The sequence below is a fragment of the Gopherus evgoodei genome, chromosome 2 (assembly GCF_007399415.2).
Source record: "Gopherus evgoodei ecotype Sinaloan lineage chromosome 2, rGopEvg1_v1.p, whole genome shotgun sequence".
Lineage (NCBI taxonomy): Eukaryota > Metazoa > Chordata > Testudines > Testudinidae > Gopherus > Gopherus evgoodei.
The window spans coordinates 275492853-275513897 of record NC_044323.1 but is presented as its reverse complement, the minus strand read 5'-3'; the positions used below and the strand labels follow the sequence as shown (position 1 = coordinate 275513897).

At 44.1% G+C, this 21045-nt stretch overlaps 2 protein-coding genes across 4 annotated transcripts in view; both read left to right on the top strand.

Moving 5' to 3' along the window:
• ANXA13 (annexin A13) overlaps positions 1 to 3486 on the top strand; it is a 45572-nt gene extending 42086 nt beyond the window's left edge. Inside the window, exon 12 of the mRNA XM_030549612.1 lies at positions 3367 to 3486. Within this exon, the coding sequence (XP_030405472.1) occupies positions 3367 to 3486 (120 nt within the window). The remainder of the gene's footprint in view (positions 1 to 3366) is intronic.
• A 4871-nt stretch (positions 3487 to 8357) lies between these two features.
• On the top strand, positions 8358 to 20835 carry KLHL38 (kelch like family member 38). 3 transcript variants are annotated; one of them, XM_030553789.1, is made up of 4 exons: positions 8358 to 8548; positions 9196 to 10574; positions 12743 to 12848; positions 17421 to 20835. In XM_030553789.1, exons 2-4 carry the CDS (start codon positions 9225 to 9227, stop codon positions 17705 to 17707), a joined length of 1743 nt encoding a protein of 580 aa, XP_030409649.1. In that variant the 5' UTR covers positions 8358 to 8548; positions 9196 to 9224; the 3' UTR covers positions 17708 to 20835. The 3 variants fall into 3 exon arrangements, with proteins under 3 accessions (XP_030409649.1, XP_030409648.1, XP_030409650.1); XM_030553788.1 differs by having other exon boundaries at positions 9094 to 10574; XM_030553790.1 differs by having other exon boundaries at positions 9508 to 10574; positions 17421 to 20834.
• The last annotated feature ends 210 nt before the right edge of the window (positions 20836 to 21045 follow it).

Genomic DNA, 21045 nt, shown 5'->3' with positions numbered 1-21045 from the left:
AAGTATGGTCAGTGGAGAGCTAGGGAGTCACATGATGCAGGGTCTGCCTGTTTCCAGATGGGAAAAACAGGGCAGAGGAGAAGGAGAGAAGAAGATAGCCAAAGCAGACCATAATTTGTCTTTTCACAAAGCACAAAACATGCTCAAGACATTTCAGTTCCCCCCACTTTTAAAATTTTCCTTCGCTTCAAGGGTGTTTGAGAGGCATCTGGGCCTGGGGATCATTGGTGTGATGGTGATGTAATGAACTACACTTGGTTGGAGTTCTTGGGGCGGTTGGCCTTTATATGTCCCAGTTTATTACACTTAAAGCATTGCCCAGCTGACTGGTCACTGGGTCGAGGCAGGTTACTGGAGACTGGTGAGGTGGGAGAATAGGGAGTCTGCAGCTTTCCTTGGGTTGTAGGTGGGATCTTGGGTTGTCCTCGGTTGTAGGGTTTATTGTCGGTGTGCCCCCTGTGGTATTTGCTCCTCTTGACAGTAGCATTTTTCTTCTGTTACTTCCACCCATTTGGCTCCAATCTTCCCCGCCTCAGTTACAGTTTTGGGTTTTCCATCTAGGATGTACCCTTCTATTTCCTCAGGGACACCCTCTAAGAACTGCTCCATTTGTATTAGGAGGTGCAGCTCGTCCATATTGTTAACCTTTGTTCCTGATATCCAGGCCTTACAATTCTTTCCAATGTGGTAGGTGTGTCGGGGGAATGACACATCTGGTTTCCATCTTAGGGCTCTGAAACGCCCATGGGCATGCTCAGGTGTTATCCCCATTCTGAGTCTGGCCTTGGTTTGAAAAAGTTTATAATAGTTCATGTTTTCCTTAGGCAGTTCAGCCGCCACCTTTGCTAAGGGTCCACTGAGCTCTGGCCTCAGCTCTATCATGTACTGGTCTTTAGGGATGCTGTACCCAAGGCAGGCCCTTTCAAAATTTTCTAAGAAGGCCTCAGTGTCATCACCTGCCTTGTAGGTGGGAAATTTCTTGGGATGTGGAACAATAACTGGCGAAGGGTTGCTAGGATCGGCTGTGTTCTTCTGCTTAGCCTGTTTTAATTCCAGGCCCTGCTGGTGTGCCTCCCTTTGGAGCTCTATTTTTCTTTTGTGGTCCGCGTTTTTGGCTTTTTGCTCTTTTTTGTGGGCTGCCTTTTTCCTGGCTATTTTTGCATTTATTAGTTCCATCTTTCTTTTATGCTTGTTGTTTTTTTTTTATGGCTTCTAGCTTTGCTTGTTTCTGCTTCAGGGTTTCTTTGGAACTCATGGTTCCTATTTTCTTGTGCTGGTTGCCCCCTGCTGCTTAGTACCTGAAACGCTGCAGCTCAGGGTTGCTTGGCAACAGAATTTTTAACACTTCCTAACTAGTTTTTCCCGATAGAGTTAAAAAAAAAGTAACTCTTTGATTTGCAAATATGTTTTCCTGGTCTCTGCTGTTCACAGCTTAAGCCTGCTTTGTTTAACAAAAGACCCTCGTTAAACTTAATGTCTGCCTTCAGAGTACTCAGAAGGAAGAGAGAGGGAAAAAAAAACCTGCAGACTTGCTTTTAAAAACTCCCTTCTCTCTGCTTATAAGCAGCTAGCACAGAAAAAGAAAAATAATAATCTTACTGGCTTTTGGATTCCATCTTTCCCACACACTGCCACCGTGTCATGGTATAAATCCCCACTCTGAACCTTAGAGTCCAAAAGATGGGGTACCAGCATGAATTTCTCTAAGCTTAATTACCAGCTTAGATCCTGTAGTGCTGCCACCAACCAGGAATTCCAGTGCCTGGTACACTCTGGTCTCCCCAAAACCTTGCCCAGGGACCCCCAAGACCCAGACCCTCTGGATCTTAACACAAGGAAAGTAAACCCTTTCCCTCACCATTGCCTCTCCCAGGCTTCCCCTCCCTGGGTTACCCTGGAAGATCACTGTGATTCAAACTCCTTGAACCTAAAAACAGAGAGGAGTGCACCTTGCCCTCTCCTCTTTCCCCCTCCCCAAGAGGTAATATAGATTCAAGCTCCATGAATCTAAAACAGAAGGATTCCACCTTCCCCCCTCTCTTTTCTCTCCCTGTCTCCCACCAATTCCCTGGTGAGTACAGACTCAATTCCCTTGATCCTCAACAAGGGGAAAAAATCAATCAGTTCTTAAAAAGAAAAACTTTTAATAAAAGAAAGAAAAAAATTAAAGTTGTCTCTGTAATTTAGATGGTAAATATTACAGGGTCTTTCATCTTATAGACACTAGAGAGGAGCCTTCCCCCCAGCACAAATACACATTAAAATCATTCCAGCAAAATACACATTTGCAAATAAAGAAAACAATCAAAAAAGACTAAACCGCCTTTCTACTTGTACTCACTATTTGAACAGAAAATTAGAGAGCCTATAGGAACGTCTGGTTACTCTCAGAACCCAGAGAGAACAACAGACAAACAAACAATACAAAACAAAAACTTCCCTCCACCGAGATTTGAAAGTATCTTGTCTTCTGATTGGTCCTCTGGTCAGGTGTTCCAGGTTCACTGCTTGTAACCCTTTACAGGTAAAAGAGACATTAACTCTTAACTATCTGTTTATGACAAATAATGATAAAGAAGCAGTTCCCAAAGTATGGTCAGTGGAGAGCTAGGGAGTCACATGATGCAGGGTCTGCCTGTTTCCAGATGGGAAAAACAGGGCAGAGGAGAAGGAGAGAAGAAGATGGCCAAAGCAAACCATAATTTGTCTTTTCACAAAGCACAAAACATGCTCAAGACATTTCAGCTCCATAAACACTGTCTTAACATCACTCTTGTATGAAAGCTGTTGTCACCACCGTGATGTTACGTGGTCACGAATAGAAAGGGAAGCAGTTCATGTGACGGTGAGATGAAGTGATTATCCATATGACTGAAGTGGTGGGGCTGGAAATTAGTCTCCAGGACACTCTCCCTGTTAAGTTGTGGCCTGACTATGAAAACATTTGAGAACCTCTGTAATAAAGATATGACCCATATCATCTATGCCATCTTTTATAGAATAACATAACATCTGGTTCTCTGTACTTAGCAACCAGAAAGTTATGTATGACTCAAAAACTATTTATTTTTGTAATTCTATTCCTGGAAATTTCTCCCCCAGTCCTTACCACCCATGAAAGTCTTCCAGAGGAGAAAGTAACTTGAGCCACTCTGTCAGGGTAGCAGTCAGGATATCAAGTTTGAGCTAAAAGTTCTCCAAGGTTTTGAACCTACTCCTTCTCCATCAAGGCCCTGGATCAAATCTGATTAAAATCAATGGGAATCTTCCCACTGACTGCAGTGGGCTTTGGATCAGGACCTAGAAGTGTGAGGTATTATGCAAAACAGATCCATGCTTCTAAAAATTCTTTCCATTTCCCATCAGATTGACCTTCAAACAATAAAGGAGAAGTTCCACAAAATGTACAACAAGTCCTTAGTGGAGGCCATCAAATCAGACACATCTGGGGACTTCAGAAAGCTGCTAGTGTCACTGCTACACTAAGACTGCTGTCACAAAGCGAGAGACATGAGAAGAAGCCACCTTCTTGACCAGCTTCCAAGTAGCATGCAAAAAATATGGCACTAGCAATAAAAAAAAAACTAACAGTTTATTTTCTTTTCAGCAGGGGAACATGTTACCAGGTAATCCTTGTGTTACCTGGATGTGAGGTTCAGGCCAAGTCTATCACACCAAATGTTCTCATGCAATAAAAATGTTTTAAAAAACTAAATTTAAACTGGCCTGTCTTCCCGTTTGTAACAGAAAGAGGGATTTCTAGAATCTTGTCACCATTTCCCCTAGGGATCTTTGGTGTCTCTAGAGAATTCCAAAGACAATCCTCCTTCTTTCTCTGCTTCTGTAACCCGCGTCCTAAGCACTCCATATCATGCCATCACACTTTCTGCCAAAATGGACTGAATAGTGCTCCCTTCTGAGCCCATCATCACAGCTTCTTAAACTGCCAGAGAGCTGCCAATGAACGATGCACATCAGCCTCTGCTCTCAATCCAAAGGGAAGGTGGGCGTGAGTTCCCTATCTGAGCCATGTCTCCCATCAGCATCATCTGCTAAATTATCCCACAGAAGGGCCAAAGAATTGCAGTCCCTGGGCTGAGGGGAGGGCAGGGACTGCACCCTCTGCGCTACCCCCTGGAACTTAGCACAGCAGAGTGAGTGGGGAGGAGGTGGGCCCCTGGCCCTGCCCTGCCTTGTGGTGCCCATAAAGTGGGACTGGCCTGCAAGGGGGAGTATACTGTACCACATAGAAATGAGCATGCTCCCCATGAGCATTGAGAGGTTCTCCTACTGGAGCTGGACAGCTCTGCAACACCCCTGATGCAGGACTATGCCTTAAGCAAATGACTGAGCCTTAGATTAGACCTGATGTGGCAAGGAGAGTACAGGGGAGAGTCTGGGAAGCCAAGGGATAAGAGTGGCTGATCAGGAAACAGGCTTATGGGGTTTTATGCATCTTGGTCATGCCTTTTTAATGTACTAACTTCTGAGGACAGTGGAACAAAGTCTCTCTGTCACTCTCTCTCGATATTTATATCATATTCTCAACAATGGTGTCTGGGCAGCTAGTACAGTACTTAGGTGAGAGCAAGGTCAGTTGGGGATGACTAATTGAAAGGAGGAAGGTGTTTCAAGGAGCAACGTGAGGCTGCATAGTGCGCAGGACAGGGAAGATGTGCCAGTCACAGGAACATTTAGCAGCTCTAATACTCGGCCAATTTTTCAATAGATTTTTTTTTTATTTGGAGGCAAATTCCTAATCTGAAATCAACCTCAGGCTTCTATATCCAGCAACTCTCAGAATCGAGAAAGAAAGAGCACAGCAGAGCAGGAGACACGTATCTTAGACTTGCAATTGCCTTAGTTCTTTTGTAAGCAGTGCCTTTAGAAATAAATTAGTAATTACTTAGGTATCCAGTGCTCCCAGAGGTCTTTTATCATTCAGAGGTCACACTGTACATCCGATCCACTAAGATCCATGCAGGAACACTCTTTGTATGATACGGTTTGTCAAGAGTATAGCAGGCCTCCAATATGAGTGTGCAGGAGTTCCAGGGGAGGATGAAGCACCTATGCTAAAATGTTCAGACTTGGATGCTTACACTTACTCACAGGTTCCAGCAGAGTCTGGGGATGCTCAGCACTTCTTAAATCAAGTCACTTACTTAGGTGCCTAAATATGAATTTTAAGTGCCTAATTTTAAGCAGCCAAATTTGCTTTGGCCTGAAGACTGTTTCAATTAAGACTAATAGGTCTTTCTTAGAAAACAAGAAAATGCATGATAGCTTCTCTCTTAGCCCCTAGCCTTCGGATCAGAGAGATTTGCCTGAACCAAAATCCAGAGCCAAACTTCTTGGGCCAAATTCTTCAGTTACACAAGTGCAAGGGCAGCAATGAAGCCCATGAAGTTAACCTGGATTCACACAGCTGTAACAGAGCAAAATTTGGCCTTGGGTCTCTATAATGGGTCAATACCCAGGCTTCAAACTCTCACATACTCAGGCACTCAATATTCAGATCCAAACCTAAATGTTCCAAGTTTCAGAGGTGTTCAAATTTGGCCCATTACACAGCCTGCAAACTCAGAACCAAACCAAGATACAGATCTGAGGTTTGGATTCAGTCCCAACTCTACTTCTAACAAGTGAAAGCAGGTTCTGTGTTGCACATGAATACAAACCATAGCTGTAGAGTTAGGTTGCTATAAAGAATCAGTTATATAGCAAATGAGTAATGCAGTAGTGACATGGGATATACAAGAGGTGAGGGGGTGGTGTTTCAGTGCTCAGCAGAATCAGATTATAAGGATACCTGAACCAGCATAACAGGAGGAATGCAAGATTGTTGGCAATAAGAGATAAATTGGGTATAGCAAGACTTGGGTTTGAGGACAAGGGGCAGCAGGTTCAGAACAATTTGGCAAGAGACCAAAGAGAGAGTCTTCTGGAAAGGATAAAAGTGAATTTGTCCATGTCACATCTTTGCGACAGCCTTGGTATTGCACAGCCCTATCTGAAGCAAAATGAAGAGCTTTGTCCATCTTTCACATGTGATTGTCCTCCTGCTCCCATGTAGTCATGAGTTCCACTTGCCTGTGACATTCTTCCAGGGACTGTAAAATGGGGTAATAGCACTTTGCTATCTCACAGGAGTTTTGTGACTAGAATATGAGGTGCCAAGGCCACTGCGGTGCCCAAGGACATATAAGCACCAGAGATAGAAAACTGTGGGTTGTTTTTTTTTTCTAAAATGCTTCATGAAAAATTATTTCTATACTTTCCTAACAGGAAACTCCAATTCAAGCAATTGCTGCTAGTTCAGTTACAGGCTCTGCTCTGTGTCCTTTCAAGCTGAAACAGCTATGATTACAATATAATTCAACCAAACTCGCTGGCAACCATCCGGCTGAGGCACATAGCACTCTGAGGTGCACTGCTGGTGGGAGAATCATCTCTGAAACTGTAACCTCCCTTCATGGGAAGGGAAAAGGTAATCAAAGACATGCAGCAGTATCTTCATTTTCCCAGAGTCATGGCCACAATTAGCAGAAATCCTTTCTGAGGAATTAGCACTGCACCCCATCAAACAGAGAAATAGGTTATTTAAGCTAGACAGGCCAAATTCGAGGTCAGAGAGATCTTGCATAAGTAAAGATCTCAAGATCTGATCTTATAAATGTTTTTCAAACATACACCAGTATCCAAATGCGGAGGAACAGCAAAAATCCCACCCATCCCCACCCCATAAAACCTCAACATAAGTAAAGCCCATCCAGGGTTGAATGGCTGTGATAGTTTCTTTAAAGGTTAAAAAATAAATCCTCAGCCATTGCCAGGAAACGGCCATAAAAAACTAAACAAGCAAACAAACCCTAAAGAGCTAATGCTAGTGAAGATAGACACCGAGCCAAAGCAATCAGCAGAAGAACCACCGTAGCCGAAATAACACAGACACACACCACTGCTTTTTGGCTTATCTTCTCGGGTTCAGTGGCTTTTACTTGGGCAGTTAATGTTCCCTGGATGTGGAGCAGAACTTTACATTTTGGTTTTTGAAGTGCACTGTAAATATTTAGGGCATGATCATGGCCAGCCCTGTAGGCAGCGATATCGGAGGCAGTAACGCACTTTCCCCCAACCCACCTTGCATGGCCCACATTAGGGTGCCTATGCTCCCGGGAGTACATGGACTACTAATTATGGTGCTTAGGAGCGACTCAACTGAAAGTGGGCAGGGGAAGGGAGGAGAGAGAGAAAGGAGTAGACAGGGCTATTGTTCTACCTACTCCCCCATCTACATTGACCAATGGATTTGCCTGGTTGGCTGCATAAAATGGGATTATTTAAAGGAGTGTCACAGACTATGCTCCTCTCTGTGTAACCAGGGAGCTTCAGGATGCGTCCCCAGCTCCACACTGCCCCAGCACAGGGCTGTGCCTTGAGGGCACTGTCTATCCCTCAGTTACTTTAGCATGGTTTCATTCTTCGTGTGCCAATATATATTTATGACTGTACAGACGCCCCCCGTGTTACGCAATTGTTCCATTCTGGAAAGCCTTGCGCAGCTTGAATTTTGCGTAAGTCGGAAACGTATACCTATACGTTACGCAAAAATTTCCACAACTCGAAAACCCTATTTCTGGCTTATGGAACTTTTTCCATAAGTGCGAATTTGCATAAATCAGGTCTTGCATAACCCAGGGAGCGTCTGTATCTGAAATTTTCACTCCATGCATCTGAAGAAGTGGGGGGTTTACCCACAAAAGCTTATGCCCAAATAAATTTGTTAGTCTTTAAGGTGCCAGCAGACTCCTCATTGTTTTTGTGGATACAGACTAACACGGCTACCACTCTGATACTTAGAAAATGGGCAGTTTGCTATAATGGGAGCATTAGGGCGAAACACCCAGTGCTGCCATCTGCTCCTGCACTCAGTCCTAAATCTCAGCAGATAGGTTAGAAGGGCTTCCCCCAATTCCTTAAAATGAAAATATTGTCCCCTCAGTAACTCTTGATACCCGTTTTCCCCTCCCTCAAGATGAAAGTGCATGACAGTGCATACCTAGTGCTAGGCATTTCAAACTGTTTACAGGCTTCTAGAATTCCCAGGCACTTCAGGACAGGGTCTTCTGACTGTTTCCAAATGGACAGCCAGAACTTTTATAAGTGTACCTTGGTTTCAGAGTCTATTTGTTATATGTAAACACTTGCCAGAAAAACACCCCCTGGGCATGCTCAGTAATGTTCAGCTCCTTGCAAAAGGCAAGGGGAATGTCACATGTGATAACAGAGAGAGTCCATATGTGACTATTCTTAGCCCTGGAATGTATACAATGCCTCATTGCCTGGTGGTTCTTTCACAAAGCTCCAGAAAGCAGCGAAAGTGCCTTCAGAATAAACAAATCCAGAAATGACCCTCTATGAATCACTTACCAACAGAAAGAAACATCTTGAGGGTATTTAGTTTTTGCTCATGTACTAGCTATGGAAAATCTCAGCAGAGACTAAAGGACACCAAGTGAATGAATGCAGTGAAGGACAACATAAGGTAAACATTTCTACCATGTGATTTCACTGCAGATTGAACAGTCAAATTGTCATGAAGATAGATAGCCATCTTATTATTCTGCCTGGTACATTGTTTAGTTGTGTGTCTGATTAATATAAAAACAACAACTAAGCAGAGTTAATAAATAACCATTTTTAATGCAGATTCCCAGTCTCTAGAGTTTAGTTTGTCCTGTTGCAGAGAGTTTAGCTCTGTCAGATTTACATTCTTCAGTAATGACTAACTCTAAGGGAAAGAGGCATAAGTTACTAAATTGCGAATACTTTAAAAATAGCGAAGAAAAGGCTAAGCACATTTATTAGACATGTTTAAAATGAACATACAATTTGCTCAGGGCTTTTCCCTTTAGCCCCAAGTCAGCAAGATAATGTCAGTGCTTATGCTGTGTGTCAGGCTCATAGAAGATGCAGACCTCACATCTGATACCTTTAAAAAACAAACAAACAGATGCTAAATGACCTCGTGGCTTGTGTGCTCCCTTCCCACTGCGCTTAACCAGTGTTCTTATTTCTGTGCGCAAACAGAGAGAGAGAATATTTAGAGTAACCATCAAAGTTCTGATGCCTGTCCCCTTTGGAGCTGGGCATTTAAATAAAAGCTGCTAAGAATTTGTCTTCCCTGCCAAGCCCAATATTCCTCGTTCACACATTTTGCTATGGAGAAAGAATCTGCAAAGGACCTTCTCTTCAAAGACCAGGACTTCTCCTCCGAACTATTGAGGCAGTTCAACGTTTTAAGGCAAAACGGGATGTTGACTGATGTTACTCTCTGCAGTAGCAAGTTTGAAATCCCTTGCCACAGGAATGTGCTGGCTGCAAGCAGTCCTTACTTCAAGGCAATGTTCTGTAACAACTTTAAAGAGAGTTGCCAGGCAAAAGTCGACTTGAAAGGCATTGACTCCAATATTTTGTATCAGATTGTCCTTTATGTTTACACAGGAGAGATTCTTATAACACCCGAGAACGTCTTGTACTTAATGGAGGCCACTTCCATGTTACAGTACATTAAATTGTTCCAGGCCTGCTCCTTGTACCTCCAGGACCAGCTGACTACTGAGAATTGCCTGAGCATGATAAGGCTTTCTGAAATCTTGAACTGCCAGAATCTCAATAAGAAAGCCAAGGAGATGGCTCTGAAATACTTTCCTGAAGTAGCCTCTTCTGAAGACCTGAAGGAGCTTTGTGCACTAGAGTTGATCAATTACCTTGGGGATGATGAGCTCTGTGGTGAGGAGGAACAAGTGTTCGAGACACTCATGGTCTGGATCCGGCATGATCTCCAGGCGCGACAGGGCTATATCCAAGATTTGTTCAAAAAGGTCCGGCTTCAATACGTCCACCCAACCTTCCTTTTCCACTTCATTGCCAATGACTCCCTCATTCAGTCTTCACCTGCTTGTAGAAGCATCCTGGAATCAGCCAGGAGACAGATGTTTTCATTATACAGCACCAGCGCTCCTGACATCAAACCCATGTGGCATGTTCCCCGCAGATATTCGTACCAAGAGTTCCTCATAATCATTGGTGGCAGGAAGGACAACCAGACAACAACTAGGGATGTCCTGCTATATGACGAGAAGACCAACCAGTGGCTGAGCCTTGCCAAGCATCCTATGCGCCTTTACAAAGCCTCTGCAGTGAGCTTGCATAGCAATATCTATGTGCTAGGAGGGATGCCCGTTAGCTGTGGGAAAAGTCCAGTCAGTGATAATGTTTATATTTTCTCCCTCAAGCTAAATCAGTGGAGGTTAGTTGAACCCATGCTGGTTCCACGCTATTCTCACAGGAGCATAGCCTATAAGAACTACATTTTCTCAATTGGAGGAATTGGAGAGAACCAGGAAATTCTGAATTCCATTGAGAGGTACGACAGCATTTATAACGTCTGGGAGAACATGGCAAACATGCCCGTTGCTGTCCTTCACCCTGCTGTTGCAGCTAAAGACCAAAGAATTTATCTCTTTGGAGGGGAAGACATTATGCAAAACCCTGTCCGTCTAATACAGGTAATTGTCACTCCTGCTCATCTTATGTGCATTTCCTCCAGGGTATTCAGTACTGACACCCAAGCCCAGCTGGTGAAATCAAAGCCCAATATAGAACTGAATTTGCAATGAGTCTTATGCAGTAGAAGGCAAGATACACATGCTAAGTTAGAAATGCTCATTCAGGGAAGTCCAGGATGTAGGAAATTATGTTTAAATACTTTTATATTTCCACAAGAAGCCTTTATTATTGTTAAGGCCCAAACCCTGAGGCCATTCTGAAGTTTTACTCAGTTCTCTCTCAAGGAGATTCTCATTGGTTTCAGTGAGAATTTCCCCATTTGGGTAAAACTGAGTAAAGATCTCAGGGTCGGCTCTATGTGATTTTAGTGCTTGTGAAAGGTGTAATATTGAGTCTTGCAAACCGATGCTCACTCAGGTCCTGTCTCCAGGAACTTAACCACATGGCTAACTTTATATGTGAGTATTCCCACTGAAGGCAGTGCTCATTATTAGGCAGGTGCTTAAGTTCCTGGCTGAATCTGGGTCTCAGTCTTTTGTCTCTCCTCAGACAGTATCAGCAAAGACACCTGTTGTGATGGTGGTTACTGTGATATGGATTCTAGATAGGATTAGAGCTGCCATTTCATCTCACACAAGCCAGTGGTTCCCAATGGCCATGCACTCCCTACTGAGGGTTTGTCGGTTTCCAGTTGGTCACTTGACACTGGCTCCCCACCTTCCTGCCAGATGTAAAACTGTTTCAAAAGAAGGCAAAAATACATTAAATACTTTCATATTTAATGTGTTAGTCATGTGTTAATATTGCTTTTCCTGGCAAGGGTAACCGATTAGTCAGTGTTTTTTGTGTCCCCCAATGTGACCAGTCCACAGAGAATATGAGTCTGTTACAGCTCTCAGAGATAACCTAGCCGTTTAGCTCAAGCTGTAAAGACTTATGCTTTTAATTCTGCAGGTCCCTGGTTCAACTCATAGTGTCAATGAAGGTGGGAGAGGTTGCCTAGTGAGGGCTTGTCCAAGGTTTAAACCATCATGGACCTCAGATGCTCAGAGGATGAGATTCCTCTACTCAGAGGAAGCATGTATCCCAGCTATGTGTCCCTCTCAGATCCTCTGTGGGTCAGGCATGGAGTCTGTTACAGCTCTAAGCTACAGATCCTGTTTTTTTAACGCTGGAAGTCCCTGGTTCAATCGCTGTTGACCAAGATGGCGACATCACATAATCAACTCTGTACTTCCAACAGGGATGTAATTCAGTTATCAGTGGAAGTTAGGTGCAGAGATGCAGGTGGGGAGATGTGCCCTAGACAATCACTTAGTGGATGTGGTTGACACGTTTGACACTTCAAACTAACAACAAGAGCCACATTTGAACTACTGACACGGAGATGAATGAGACATGTTGGATGAAGGTTCACTTACTGAGCAGATGAGTCTAACAAATATTTATTAAGGCAAAACTCAGCAAATTGTGATCAATTACTCACAAGTGGGAAGCTTATTTGAATGATCTCATCACATTCACCTCCAACACTGGACAATACAATTTCAACCTCCCTTTGTTAAACAAATTTATTTATAACTTTTTGTTATATTTTCTTATACATATGTATTAGTTTCTCATTTTCATGTTAACTCGCTTTCCCTATCCATACAGATTCAAACTGTTAGTTCAAACCAGTTTGTTCTAGTTTTTTAGTTACTTTAGTTTTTCCTTGTTTTTACCAGCATGAGTACTCTGTGGTTTCTTATACATACACAGTTCTACTTATGCTTATGCCGTTATGTGTTATCAGAACAGACTCTTAAAATCCACAGCAGGCTTTTCTCAGGCCTAAATGTGCCTTCGCTCCCAACCGGTCAAGGTTTCATTATCAGTTCTCTGTGCTAGCCTGGCCCACTCCAATCAGCAACATGAATACAACGGCTGGGTCAACTGGGTGGCTGTCATCAGAACTATGTAAAATTAGGACTCTTTTTTTTTCAGAGGGGACAGATTAGCAAATAATTTGTGGGAAAATTTTCTCCATTTTTCAACAACCCAATGCAATAGGTAGTTTTTGCTCCTGTTAATGAACCAACAAACAAGCAAGTAGCTATTTCTGTAGGTGTGATTGTCTGCTGAAATGCTGCGTACTTTACAGTGTGTATCTTTATGTACTTTTCAGGTTTACCACATATCCAGGAACATGTGGTTTAGAATGGAGACCAGAATGGTGAAGAATGTTTGTGCACCAGCAGTGGTGATTGGAGACCGGATTATCATTGTTGGAGGTAAGCAGTCTAGGTCATTCATCTCAGCTGCATAAGACTAACTCCCACGGAATTTCACATACTTATCAACGGTTTCTTTCCATCTTTAATGCATTCTGAGGCAACTAACTTGCTGAGGCAATTTCTTTTATGTAACAGGATAGTAAAATAAGGCAATGTTGTCACATACCTTTGCAGCCCACACAGAATGAAAGGGGACAAACAGTACCCACTACTTCCCATGGGCAGGCTACTACACCATTGGTCACAGCAGGCTTGCAGGCTGCTACCATCTCCCTTCCCAGATGGGAGGTCAGCAGGCAGAGTGAGGTAGCTAATGACCAGAGCCTGAACGCTAACCCCACACCCAAAAGAGAAAGCCAGCCTGTGGGGGAAGTAATCTACATCTGGTAAAGCAGATTAATTCTCTTCTAGAGTAAGGAGGGAACCAGCATAGGAACTGGATATGAGAGCGTCACAGTACCTTCCCAGTTTTGGTCCTGAGGTGATGCAGCTGTGTGCTACTTCTCAGGGGGAAGTGACAATTTAGCTCTGTGGTGTTTTTCAGAAACAAACTGATTTTGCCACACTTGCTTTTGTTGAGTAGCAACACTGCACTACACTCCATGGGTTTCATTGGGACTGCTTGGGGAGCAGCGTGCTACTCATGTGTACAGTAAGGGCTTGTCTACATGGGAACGGCCAAGAAAATCCGATTTAACTAACTGTGTGAATTTAAAGTGGTTTAGTTAAACTGCATTAAAACGCTGCATGAACATCCTCATTCAGAATTAAAGTGACCTTTATTCAGTTTAGTTTAATTCACTGTAAACTAAACCAAATTAAGGCCAGTTTAATTCTGAATGAGGGTATTCACCAGGGTTTTAATGCATATTAATTAATTCACTTTAAATAAACACATTTAGTTAATTCAGATTAACATTCCAGGATCTCCCCTGTAGGCAAGCTCTATGACTATTTTACCAGTCGAGGAATACTAGTATACTAGTGCTCCTGCTATGGCACAGCTATACTAGCCAAATTGCACTCTGTACCAATAAAGTAAAACCAGCCACCATGAGCGAAATAAGATATAGCTGTACAAATGCAGTTTTGCCAGCATAAGTGCATCTATTCTAAGAGCTTCCGCCAGTTCAGCTACACCAGTCACAAATCACAACCCTTGCCCACACAGACAAGATTAAGGGGTGACTTTATCTCAGTTTATAAGTACCTTCCCGGGGAACAAATATTTGATAATAGGCTCTTCAATTTGGCAGAGAACCATATAACACAATCCAATGAATGGAAGTTGAAGCTCGACCAGTTCAGATGGGGAATAAGGTGCACAGTGAGAGTAATTAACAATTGGAACAATATACCAATGATGGATTCTCCATCATTGACCATTTTAAAATCAAGAGTGGACGCTTTTCTAAAAGGTCTGCTCTAGGAATTATTTTGAGGACATTCTAGGGCCTGTGTTACATAGATCAGACTAGATAAACACACTTGGTCCTTTCTGACCTATGGAATCTATGAATAGCTATGCCAGCAGAAGTTTGTAGGTTAAGCATGGCCTAACTGACTTACTCAAGATCAAACAGGTAGTGTGGCATGGAGCAGGAATTTGAACCCAGGACTCCAAAGAGCCATATTGGCACCCTAACCACTGGACCAGCCTTCCCTTCCTTGAAGCTATTGGACTATTCACAGAGAAAGCTACTACTCAGTCCCCTGAGCCTGACTAAACCCTTCAAGATTAGGTCTCCAGGATAGCAGGGGAAGCAAAGTATTCTGATATCAGACCACAGCAAAGAAGTAGGTATAAAGGATTTTCAACTCTTACCTTCAAATGTATTTATCTGATGCGCTTGCGTGGACCCAAGTATTCTGCTGATGAGCTTAAGGCCTAAACTGTGTTTAAAAATTATTTATTTAACAAAAACCACAAAAATCCAAGTTAATGTTAAACATGTTCCATTCTCCTTTAAAGCAGAGAGATTTACGGCAGATAAGTTGTCATTTACCAGCAATTATGCCAAATGATTGGCCAAATTTTTCTGATTTAGCAACAGCTGAAATTACAAAACAAAATACTGTTTTTTTTTTTAAAAAACAGCATTCACCACATTTCAAGATTTCCTTGCAAAACAACTCAGAATGAAAGAAGGGAGAACATGCTGTCTGAACAACAAGAGTTTTGGGGCTTGTCTACACAGCATGTTAGCCCTCACTAGAGGGATATAAATGTTAATGCACACTAGTGTGTTGTGCACTAATTGGCCTGTGCAGAACCTGCTGGCATGCACTAAAAATCCCCTGCTGCATGTTTCTATAGTGCTATTTGAAACAGTATTTCATTAACATGCACTAGAGAACTTTTCATATGTGCCAGCAAGGCCCACACAGCCCTGGCAGTGTGCAACATGCTATGGCACACTAGAATTTACATCGTTCTAGCATAGACTAGTGCACCTCATGGACAAGCCCCATTTTTAGTTAGAAGCCTACATTTTTCCCTTGCCCACCACTTTTAACTTCTCTTTGCAGTATCTACTAGTGGGCCCTGGATCAGGCTGTGAGACAGAATTAGGGGTAGGCTTCAGGTTCTGATCTGATAGGGTGAGGGGCGGCTCCAGGCACCAGCGCAGCAAGCACATCCGTGGGGCGGCAAGCCTGGGGTGGATGGACAGCTGGTCACTGTGAGGGCGGCAGTCAGGCAGCCTTCGGCAGTGTTTCTGTGGGAGGTCTGCCGGTCCCGCGGCTTCAGCAGCAATTCGGTGGCAGGGACACCGAAGGCGTGGGACCGGCAGATCACCCGCAGAACCGCCGCTGAATCTGCATGACTGCGGACCTCCTGCAGAAACGCCTCCGAAGGTTGCCTGACTTGGGGCGGCAAAAAACAAAGAGCCACCCCTGAATAGGGCCAAAAGCTCATGAGACCAGCTCCAGATATCTGGAAACTTGAGATAAGCTGCTCTCACAAAATCTGCTCACACTGAGCTGGAACTGGAAAACAGATTTCTTGCAGTGCTAGATCCGACCCAAAACCAAAGCTGCTAGAGGTGCGGTCAGATCGAGGGATCTGAGTTGGAAAACAACCCCACACCGCCCCTCAAAATTCCAAAGTGCTCACACCTGAGCTGCTGTTTTGGGGCTCTCTCTAAATTTTGTGTAACACTAAAGGCAATTAGACAAAGCTGTCAGATAAAGACTGTAGGACTTTTCATCACTTCAGAAGAGAAACAATAAGGAGAGATTCCATGTGAACATGCACCTTCGGGGCCAGATTCTACCCCTTCAGATGCCGGCATAGGTGGCTTGCATTGATTGAGCTTAAGTTCTGACTTAAATTAAGGGGATCCCTTTCACACATGAAACAAAGAACAGAACTAGGCCCTTTAAGGGAATTCGCAATACTTGACTCAATAGCCAGTCCTTGAATGTTCCCAGGCATGAAGAAGCCTGAGATAATGATGCTCAAATGCCAGTAGAGGACTGTAAATAGAGGTCACAATGGGTAAGCCGGGGAGAAAACTGGGAAGAGGAATAAAACTCAGTGTTCTATCATGTGATGCTGCACATGCAGTATTTAGCTTCTTTTATAATTCAGGCCAAGGATATTTTTTTCTTTCCAAAGCCAGCTGCCATGTTAGTGATAAACTAATTATTGTCCATGAAAAAAAAAAAAACAATCCCTCATCTTCTCTGACTGAAAGGGATTGGGAAGCTGTAGGCCCCCTCAGAACTCATCTACCCACATTCTGGAAATTATACTGACAAGGTGTTCCAGAGACATTGGCCAGCAGGCGGATCTCCCATCAGTACAGCTTTAAGGGAACTGTATCGCCAGAAAGGTGGACACGGGCTGGAGAGGGACCATCTCTGGCAGAACAGGTGCCTGGGCTCCAGCAGATCCCCTGAGATCCATACAGGCTAAAGGGACCCTCAAATTTAGGGAGCTGGCCAGCTTGTTCTGGTGCCTCTTCTGGGAAGGCAAACCTCTCCCCTTCCTCACTCGAGGGAATGATCTGGTGGGAAGTCCACAAGTGAATAGTTATGGTGTTTCCACTCCTGTATGAATGAATAATTAATACAGGGCACAGCGGAACAGCGATACATGGCCTTATTTTGCCATTGATGCCAATGGGACTTGTCTGTGTATTTCTGAGACCAGCACTGGGGCCAAAGTGCATATATTCAGCTAGCAGAAATACACTGGGGTTTGCAAAACAGAGTCAGAAAACTGGAAGCACAAACTGTGCTTGACAGAGCTACAGTCTGATCTGGTACAGCTAATCCTACATTCTATCTGCATATATCAGGGGTTTTATAGCATTCCCAAGTGCTCAGATACTACGGTGAAAGGAGAACTTGGATAGCTAGACATAAATCACGACTGTGATATATTAGCACTTCCCAGGTAAATTAGATGTGCCTAGTGAGGCCCATAGTCCTGCAAAATTAACAAACCATATAATTACAAGACTGAAAAAGGTCTGAAGACAAGCAGAAAATATGTTGTTATCCCTTCTGTTGGATTTAGACTTTACTACCATTCACCTCTTCCATTCCCTGATTTGTGTCTAGGGTACACCCGGAGAATAATCGCCTACGATACTCAGGCCAACAAGTTTGTTAAGTGTGCAGACATGAAGGACAGACGGATGCATCACGGAGCTGCTGTGGTCAAAAACAAGCTATATGTTACCGGAGGGCGCTGTCTGACTGCAGACAATACAATCCAAGACTCTGATTCATTGGACTGCTATGATCCTGAGACTGACACATGGACTTCGAAGGGGAAACTCCCACACAAACTCTTTGACCAAGGATACATTGCTCTTCAGTGCGTTCCCTATTCCAACCTCCTGTAAAGGAATCTTGTGTTACTCTGGCCCAAAGGGCCCAAATTGCTGGGTATGGTGCATATGGAAAGTACTAGCAACTGTCCCAATCATCTGCCAGTGAAGCAACCAAAGGAAGCGTTCATCTCCAGGGTGCTGTGTGCAAAAGGCCATGAATTCTCAGATCTATATGTACATACTGCAGCAATATGGGATGTAATTTGCTGTAAAATCCCAGAATACATACTGTATTGCCAACAGCCCCACCCTGAGCTCCCTACTCAGATTTTACTCAAGCAATTGGAGTAAAAACTGGGCAAGAGCCACAGGATTTCACAGAGTGTAACGTGTTTTGGAAGACAGATAGAAATGCTGAAGTCTCAGGGGAAATATGTCACAACAAAGTTGCTAATGTATTTATAACACTGCCCTCTACTTGAAAGACCCTTCTACTGTGTCTCATAGCCCGGATACTAACAGAATTTCTCCTTTAGTTCACATGGGAATAGGAGAATCTGAGTTCTATCCCCCCCTCCCAAATCACCACGAAGTTCTGAGTAGCCATGTGATGCTATATATCCATGGATTTGCTACAATACTCATCTAGTAACAGGGAAAACCTTTCTGCCATCAGTTAATGCTACAGCAACGGCATTGAAAAATGAACAGGTTATACAGGAAGATAGGGAAGAAATGACTACATTTAATGTTCCACATCACAAATGAGAGAGGAACAAAACCCCAATCCTCGACTCTGAACCCTTTCAAATGTTGGTGAGATGGAGATTTGAAACCCCAGAGCTGACCAATGTCCTGATGACTGGAGGAAAGTGGGTCAAGATCTCTTTAAGAATTTTCTCTTCTATCTTCTCCTTTAAGGAACAAGAGAGGGTGGCCAAACATCCAGGAGATTTTAATAGTATATTTTAAGAAAATGACATTATGTCATGTTGGGGGGAAATATCTCCTGGAATAGCTTCAGTCAGAGTTGGCAACCCTAAAAAAGAGGAAGGAAATGAAGAGAGGGGCACAAAAAGGCCAAAAGTTGTCTACTTGTTTCTTCTTTTTGGAGAGGAGAAGAGAAAGTTTCCAGTCCTCTCTCTATATCAGGGATTACAATGAAGTCAGACATAGAGGTTGGCTAGGAAGCTGCTAACCACGGGAACTCCTGTACAGCTGGAAAAACGGCGGTAATGCATGCAGGACAATGGATCCAGAAGAGAAGATATATTTGCAGGGAGCGAGAAATAAACTGCTACTCTCTTCCCCTTGCAAAAACTAAAACAAAAACTACCAGCTGATAGTGAAGATGTCCTGGACTGTCAGACCAGTCACCATAGACTGTTGAGACAATGAGGGGTTTTCATGGCAGTTGGTGATCAGCATCTAGGGAAAGGATGTCCGAAACTTAATACTGTTCTCATTGTAACAAAGCCTTTACAGGAGTGCAGACGAGTATGAGGAACTGATGGGCTAATGGAAAGTAGTTGAATCAGAAGGGGAATTACATTTCAAGTGTCTAGTTTTAATGCTGCAACAGAAAATTGTTCCCTATAAAGCAAATTGTGATGTGATTTTGCTACTTGTGTTTTTTGCCAGCTCTTTCCTTCTGGGAATCTGAGTAAACCTACAAAAGAGGATGGGCTTGAACACAGGCTCCACCCTTCAGCTCCTAAACTTTCCACCAAGGGGCTGCCAAGTCCACATTTTCCCCATGGAATTTGGCTACTCGTGAATGCCAGTTGTGGTATTTTTTGAGCAGTCAGAGGTTGTGGAACGTCCCAAAATACCGCAACCCACAACTACTCAAAAAATACCACAACTGGCATTCACAACACAAGTAGCCCATGTGCCCCCCTGCAAATGCCACATGCGGGGCAGAGGCAGACCCGGTCCTCCCTTCATGTTCTGGATGCTGAACTCTCTCCACACCCCAACTGGTCCCTCCTCTTCATCTGCAGCTGGTGGATCCCACCTGCCCTGGCCTGGCCTGCCAGGTAAGCAGAGCTGCCAAGTGACTCTCAGCCACCCGCCTGCCCCACTGCAGGGCCTCAGAGCCTGGCCAAGAGGGGTAACAAGACCAGGCCCTGGCTCCCTGCCCTGGGAAAGGAGAGAGACCCGTAGGGAGGCTGACTGATAGGCTGGCGCTGCATCTCAGGCCTGTGCCACTCACCCTGCCACCGTGACAGAGTGCAACACTGCCCCCAAACTTGAGCGTGAGACCACAGGTACCTTTTCCTGCACCTCCCATATACCCCTACCAGTTCACACACACACCCAGCCTGCATCCCCCTAAATACCCCTCCTAGTACACCTTCCAGCAGCTCCAGATACCCCCTACAGTAACCCCCATATACCCCTCCCAGTACAGACACACCCATCCAGCATCCCTCAACTATCCCTCCCAGTACACCCTCCAGAACCCCCATATACTTCCTCCAGCACCCCCATATACCCCTCCCAGTACACACACATCAATCCCACACACACCCCAAATACTCCCTCCCAGTACACACGTACACCCCTCCAGCACTCCAAATACCCCCTCCACCACCACCCCAATACTCCCTCCCAGTATACATACACCTCTCCAGCACCCCCCAGTATTTCCTCCCGGTACACATGCACCCCTCCAAATACCCCCTCCAGCACTCCCCAGATGGCCCACCAATACGCACATGGCCCTCTAGTAACACCCCAAATACTCCCTCCCAGTACACATGCACCCCTGCAGCACCCCCAATACTTCCTCCCAGTACACACACCCCTCCAGCATCCCACAAACACCCCTCCCAGTACACACACACCCTCCAGCAACCCCAAATGCCCCCCCGAGTACACACACACACCTACAGCGTCCCTCCCAACACTCCCTCCAGCACTCCCCAAATACGCCCTCCCATGACATACACACCCTTCCAGCACCTACCAGCGCTGAGGGTTTGATTTTGAATTTGATTGTCATCTCATAGCTTTGTTGCTGATGTGGACGAACCCCTGCTGGGGCTTGTAGCTTTTTTTAAAAATCGAATCTGTACTAGGTAACTAATGAAAGCTTTTGTTTGTTATTTGATGTATAGACTAACGTGTTAATAAAAAAATAACTTTATTTCAATAAAATGTATTGGGTTACTTTTGGGCTAGTTTTTAAGTGATTTGGGGCTATTAATGGAGTAAAAATCTGGCAACCCTTTTCTCTACTGTCTTACAACATGTGCAGTTGTCAACATCTGTGTAAAGGAGGGGCCAAACACAGGACTTGCCAAACCAGATCAGACCAGAGATCCATCTAGTTCAGCATCTGGTCTCCTGCAACAGCCAGTACCAGACACTTCTGAAGGCAAAAGAATCCCTGTACTGAACAATTA

Excerpts from the sequence above, each read along its gene's own strand:
- KLHL38 (XM_030553789.1), top strand. The coding sequence starts at position 9,225 with ATGGAGAAAGAATCTGCAAAGGACCTTCTCTTCAAAGACCAGGACTTC. Across the intron at positions 10,575-12,742 it reads ACCCTGTCCGTCTAATACAG|GTTTACCACATATCCAGGAA; the intron begins GTAATTGTCACT and ends TGTACTTTTCAG. Across the intron at positions 12,849-17,420 it reads CCGGATTATCATTGTTGGAG|GGTACACCCGGAGAATAATC; the intron begins GTAAGCAGTCTA and ends ATTTGTGTCTAG.